Below are 6,997 nucleotides of genomic sequence, written 5' to 3' on the forward strand. Positions count from 1 at the left end.
GATCTCCTAGTTGTTTCCTTACGTGTAACCGCTACCAGCCACACCAGGGATCCCATATATGGGATCTACCAGCCATTCCAAGATCCCATATGAAAAGTTTACTGTAATAAACTTGTCTAACTTACTTGATTTATGAGTTAAATTTTAGTAGTGTGTTTCTTCTTATTACTTGGATATGCTTGCACTCAGGTGCAACACGGCATCAGGAAAGACTGTACTGAAACTTAGGATCATAGAGTAAGTACTATGCAGAACTGGGAGGTTTATGTTGTGCTGGAGAAAGCATTATAGGCCTGGCAGGTTCTACACGAGGCTTGAGCAATAGCCCAAGAAAACACAAGACTGTCAGGCAGTGAAAAGCGATGGGAACACTACAGGTTTTAGGTTACTGAAGGGATCATTGCCTGTTTTGCTCTGCTTACTGGGTAGCAGAGGACAATTGTTGCTGTTAGCTGCATCAAAATAAAACCATGATGATATGAAGGCATTAGCAGGTTCATCCTCACAAGAACTGCAAGGAGTAGTTGAAGCCCCTGTTATCCAGGTAAGTTCAGGCTACAACATAACTCGTTTAAAGCTGGGCAAAATGAAGAACAGCTAGGAAGTTGGTAAGGAAGCTAATGAGAGCGCAGCTAGTAAAAAATAAGCTCATCGAAAATTTACCATGAAACTGGTAAATGAGTTAATTGAAACAAACATTTAAGGTAGCAGATTGCAAAAAGAGATGAGGAGCCACAGAAAGCCAGTTAGGCGCAATTGATGTGACCAAAGCTGCCATTAAAAGCAACGAGAGGAAGTGATGACATGTTCTTGTAACATATGAGTGGTTCGAGCATAGCGAGGACTTTGGAGATGATTTGGTACATATCAGATTGTGTTTAAAAAGGAAAGTTTTTCAGTAAAGGAACTCTGCCCTTCAGAATCTGATATGCCAAGTAGCAGTGATACTTATTCAAGCTGCAAGTTGACTAGCTGAGCATTTTTCATGAATTTCAGTGAGACAGGGGATATTCACCTGTGAAAAAGCCCAGTAGAGACTTAGACCTTCATGTTCTTAAGGGATTAACTCAGTAAAACATGGGATGAGCATTCTACAGGAGGTTAAAATTTTGAAGAAAATTGGCATCTAAACCTGCAGGAAAAGACTGCCAGTTTATGAGGAGATTTCTGCAGTAGCTGGTAAATGGACACATTACAAATCCAGACCAAAAAAAAGTCAAGAAGCTGGATAGAAAATCTGGAGGAGATAGGTAGGCCTGTGGGCCTCTCTGGATGCTATGGGAAGACCTGTATAGCATCTTCAGGGAGCCTAGAGCACCCTTTTACCGGTTGACCGAGGGTTGTACGGGCCTGGGGGATACCAATGAGCTCAGAAATTCTTCAGAGAGGTCAGGTTTCATCTACAGGTGGCTCAGTACTTACCTCCTGACATTCCAACAAGTCCTTTGGTTTCAACCAATGTATATCTCATGTGCCAGTGAGTATCATTTCTGTGCCAAAAATGCTATTCTGTGATCTTGGCAAACACTTATTTTGCGGCTGCACAAGGAAAGAGCAGCGTCTACCTCCCTGAGCTGCACATGGACAACAGGAGTAAAAGCAGCAATGATTATTTAGTCACTCAAGTCAGCAGATCTAACAAATGGAGGAAATCTGCTGGAAGGACATTATTTAACATACTCAGTTTTCTAAGCACAATTGCACTTTAAAGGGCAACTTTAAAGGCAGAAAAAAATGTAAGTATTCTTGTGCTAGCAAGAGAGGAGAACTATGTCGAGGCTCCAACAACAGTATGGCTGGAGGATAATGTGATTGTCCATCTGCAAATGTACAGCTGGACAGGCAGATGTATATGACGCTCTCTCTACACACATATCCATATACCCGTGCATGCCTAACTGTACAAGAATCTGTACATACATACAGAAAGTAGGTCTCTGCATGTGTAGACTTAGGAATGTATGCATATGCATGTACACACGCACAAACAGAGGGCAGGTATATCATGCACCCTTTCAACCAGTACTTAAGGGGTCTAGCTTAAGTGGAGGCTGCTACCACTGCCCAAGCTGCAAGCTCAGGTCCGTACCAGTCTATTCATCTGCATGATCACACCTGATGTCTGCTCTGAGGCCTGGCTTCCCAGTGCGGGAGACAGATCCCAGAGGATGTTGTTTGTAGTAAAACCCTTATGCAATGATTTGCCTGTTTCTTCGAATCCAAGTTTTTTTTCCCCATTTGCACAAACCTGGAGATGCAAACTTATTGGGCCCTCTCAGTCATAAAACAGCTCGGAGGTGCTTTTCTGAAAATACACAATATCTGCAGTTTATTTTTTGATTTGATATTGGGGGGTTGGGGGTGTTCAAGCATCGGCTTTTCCTCAGACATATATCCCATGGATGACTTGGGGCAGAGAGTCTAGTCCTTCACCAGCCGGTAGATGTGATGCTGGGCACCGTGGTCACTAGTTGACACCTCAAAAACATATGCTATGCACAGCAAGGTCTCTTGTGTGTCCCTGTTTGTCACAACCTAGAAAGAAACGGAGAGGAAGCTGAGATGACAACTGCTATTGCTCTGCTTACAAATTCCAACACGTTCAACATGGAGCAGAAAGTCAACAATAGGCAAAAACCAAAGTATCTAGAAGGAGACACAGCTCAGCTACCACCACCCCCAACTCAAGTGGCCACACGCCCAGCAGCAGAAACCCTCTACTCCTTCCCAAACACCAAGACAACAGAGCAGTGAAAAGACTGGGAGGTGAGCAGAGTCCAACAAGGGAGAAAGAAAACTGAGGATCAAGCAGTGACTGCAAACAGGGAAGTGGGTTTATTTGGCCCAGGGAAGGTGATCCTCTTCGAGAGCAAGCACATGGTTCCTTTCCTTGAAGGGCCAGCACCCCACCCAACCAGGCGTCCACCCTGTCCTGTTGCAGATTTCAGGAGCGAGGAAGTGCTTTGTAGGAAACTTCTCTCTGCTCTGTTCTTTGGGTTTTGAGAGGCCACCTGCTGCGGCACATCTGCTCGCTGAGGATCACAGTACTTCTCACGACACAGGAGACACGCACGTTGCACCCCTTTACACCCCCCACTCCGTAGGCTGCAGGTGGCAGCAGACCGACGGCCGTCACGCTCAGGTGCTCTTACAGAAGCTGCTTCTCTTTTTGCATCTCTTTCTTGGTGGTACCTTTGGAAGCTCTGCAACCTAGTGTGGCATCCCTGAACCACAGTGTAGCCTGGTGGTGGAGTAGAGCTGTCTAAGCCCCAGAAGCACTCACTGCCTGGGCTGCACGGCAGCCACAGGACTGCTGCACCCAGAGCTTCTAGCTCAGCTCCTCCCTCGCCCATATGTCTGACACCTCAGATCTTTGCACACTCTCCTAACTCAGGCTTGTGCCATAGCTTAACACTCAAGCACTGCTTTCCTGCTGGAGGGGCAACATTTTGCTCAGGAATAGCACCGACTCATCTGCAGAAGAAAAGGACAGCAGCTGGGGGCCTGTTCTGTACCAAAGCACAGCCACCCTTGTGCAAAAGAAAGCAGATTTTTTCAAAAGCTTATTGTAGCAAATTGACTTTAGCCTAACCTTTTTTTCTTTATGATAGGCTAACACTTCTTTCCTCTGCAGACAGAGTTTTGAATCGTCTGCGTCTGGGAATGGTAAGGCTCCACAGCCCCATCCAAAAATAGACACCAAAATGGGTTCTGAAACTCAGCATTGGATTTAGAGCTATGTGCAAAGCATGATAGACTATAACTGAGAGTGCAGTGGCATCCAAACTCATAAAAGGGTCTAGAAAAAGAATAATTAGACTTGCCTCAGAACTTGGCAGGGAGAACCCAGGACTAGCAGCATGCTTTGCATTAAGAATGACCATTTCTCAGCAATCTGTTGGGGGGTGGAAAATTCTCAGCCTGCCACTCAGGGAACAGGACTGCAAGATTACAACAGAAAGATGTGAAAGGCCATGCCAGCATCCACATTAAATCTGCTTCTCTGTGGCTGCAGGTAAGTGCAGGGCATGAGATTATTCAGAAGAAGGTCTCAAAGGAAGTATATCTATATGACAACTTTGTTCATAAATTTAGAGGAAGCCCAGGCCTGACTGAGGAATAATGTGTGCATAAAGCAGTTGCAGCTTTCCTCCTCATGAATTACAGCACACAGGCCTTTCATCTTTCTTTGCTCACCTTAAAAAAAAAAAAAAACATAGAATTTGTGTTCAGCATTTCTTGCAGGCACTAAGAGGTTGGTACAAACATGAAAAAGTACAAAAAAAAGCCTTCTAAAGCCCTGTCGGGTAGCTAGGTTCTATTCACCTTGCTGTATAGCTCAAGTACCTGCACCACAGGGCAGTGAAATGAACTGCTTGAAGTCCCACAGGATCTTCAATAGATGGAATGAAAACTACTTCATTTCCACTCTTTCACACTGCTTCTAGTATTTCTTCCACTTGCCCAGCCTCAGGTTCTCTGAGGGAAGATCTCACAGTCCATTAAGAAAATACACCTTTTAAGATATCTTTGCCCTCTTCTCTCCTTTTGGATTTCCAGAGCCTGGAAAGGCTACATAGACAATAATGGAAATCTAGTTATTGTAGCCTTATAGTACTGCCATAGCTAGAGTCTGCAGCACTTCACAAAGGTGTCTCAGTGCTTCTTGTGTCCCTCCCTCTACATTCCTTCCAGGCTCAGGATAGACCTGAAGAATCAACCTTTTACTTATACTTGCTAAGGATGGAGAATGCTCTCTATGTCAAAGCTGTATGGACACTTGACAGTGTTCTTGCTTTTTTACCTTGCAAAAGGGGCCTCAATGTCTGTCTTCTAATAGAACACGATTTTTTCTTAGTGCAACTTTTGCATTCTCCACCTTCCTGTATCTCTCTCATCAGTTCTCCCTTCATCTTGCTTTTCTTACTCTTACTCAAACCTCTCTTTTTTTTTTCTCTTGCTTCTCTGTATGAGCTATGCTCTCTAGAGTTCTATAAATTGTCCTAAGGTGCAATTTGCATGAGAGAGACTAAGTTCAGTTAGATACTGAGGTGTAACAGGAAATCTGCTTTGACTTATAACTGTCAACTCTTTTTTTTATGAGATTTTTACGTCTCCAAGCTTCATCAAAAACAATTTGATGTCCCACCTGTAAGATAGTAAAGTTCTCCAGCACACTGTTCATCATATACTTTTCAGGGAGGTGCTTAAGTTTATGGATGAAGTTAATCATGTATTCACAGAGAGGGGAGCGGTGGATGCGATAGGAATAGTGTCCATTTTCATAGCGTGCATACTCAGTCTGCAACATAAAACAGAAAGAGGGCGTGTGGGATCAATGTTATCACATTCATCTCATAAAGGGACTCAGAACAGAAAAATTACCTTGACATTTTTAAGTCATTTTACTCGTGGTAATGAGCCAATTAATCATTCCTGTACAGTCCTCCTCAGCAAGGCCAGAAGCTGACACTGGATTGTATCACTTCACAGCAACCCCCTAAATGCCTTTTACCTCCTTTCATTCTATAGGTTTGATGGTGCATGAGAGAGGACATCCTTGGCTTATGTATCCCATTTTATGACCACACAGAAATTCATAACTAGAGTTCAGACAGGCCTATCATGTGGCTGGAGATGGGTCCTAATGAAGAATGTAGCCTAGAGTTGACTACTGACACTAGAATGCAGGTTTGTGAACCTTTGGCACATAGAGGCTGCTTGAGAAAGAAGACACCAAGCAGTGGGTCAGAGCAGCTCTCTTAGCAAGTGAATCTGCCATCAGAAAGAAGAAATTATTCAATGCTATATGTAAACAGCCCTGCTGCTGCTAGAGCTGTATGTATACAAGCACTATAAGTACTAAACTAACATAAGCCTCATAAAACAATAAACCTATAGTCTCTCTCTATATGTAGTCTATAAGTTACTATATTCTATTAATTTGTGACTAAACTCTATAAATAATCTGTTTAAAAGCACTGAGAAGAATGCAGTATTGTCTATTTGCTTTCAGCTTTTTGGACTACAAAGACATGGGCCTATTGTTTCCCAGCTTTTCTCTGCTCCCCCCCAAAAATGAGTCTCACGTATTCACACGTCTTCAGAAACTGAGACTTAAGGAGAAGAAAAAAAAAAAAAAAAAGAGCAAACAGTACCAGACCTTCAATGAAGTCTTGAGAAAAGGTTATGTTGCAGGCTGGAGCATTCTTACACCTGCATGTCTCAGAAATAATAATCTATGTCATGAATGTCAGTGCTTCTCCAGTCCATCTCCCCAAAAAAGCATGGGATATATTTTGCCTTGAGATATATGCAGCATGCAAGTACTTGCAGCAGCCCTGAGAGAGCCTTGCATCCAGGCGGCTGCTGCATACCTCCACTTTCTCCACCACCTGCTTTCCAAAGGAGCATACTTTAGTGGAACAGGTAATGACCATGTTTTCAGGGCTCTCATACTGGCTGGAAACGCCATAGAAAGATCCGGATTCGTCTTCAATTTTGGTGTTCAAATCAGCCTGCAAAAGAATTAAAAAAAAAAAAAAAAAAAAGCAAGAAGAATAGATGGTTATTATGTGTGGTGGTCTTTACCATGAAACTAAAAGAGTTTTGCTTGGCCAGGATGGGAAGGTACTGGAGTACCCAAAGCTCTATAATCATTAACGGGTATGAAACAAGTGGATGAAATTTAAAATATAAATAAATAAATAAATGAAGGAATAGTCTGATCTTTAAAGATCTATGACACAGACTGACGCCTCAACTGATGTTTAGCATCACGGAACATGTGCCAGAATGCCATGCAGAAGCACACGGAGGGCAGACAGGGCGATGTGACAGATAAACTAGACTGTGCTGCCTCCCACAGGAGGAAAAGGAGAAAAGATAAGGACACAACTGCAATAGAGGGTTTTGCTTCTCTTATTCACCCCCCCTTCTGGAAATGCTGATGAGGGGAAAGGAACTAAGGAGGGGGAAAACGACAGTGAGGGAAAAG

General features: G+C 43.3%; 1 protein-coding gene across 1 annotated transcript; it reads right to left on the reverse strand.

The window, feature by feature from the left end:
• Positions 1–2,310: 2,310 nt before the first annotated feature.
• LOC112956879 (transcriptional enhancer factor TEF-3-like) lies at positions 2,311–6,533 on the reverse strand (the record flags this gene model as incomplete). The annotated part of the gene is made up of 3 exons (XM_026050359.1): positions 2,311–2,535; positions 5,150–5,302; positions 6,378–6,533. Coding segments are annotated over 3 exons (423 nt in total), but the record flags the coding sequence as incomplete, so codon positions are not given.
• Between the last annotated feature and the right edge of the window lie 464 nt (positions 6,534–6,997).

The sequence above is a fragment of the Nothoprocta perdicaria genome, unplaced genomic scaffold, assembly GCF_003342845.1.
Source record: "Nothoprocta perdicaria isolate Ctin4 unplaced genomic scaffold, notPer1 scaffold_68, whole genome shotgun sequence".
Lineage (NCBI taxonomy): Eukaryota > Metazoa > Chordata > Aves > Tinamiformes > Tinamidae > Nothoprocta > Nothoprocta perdicaria.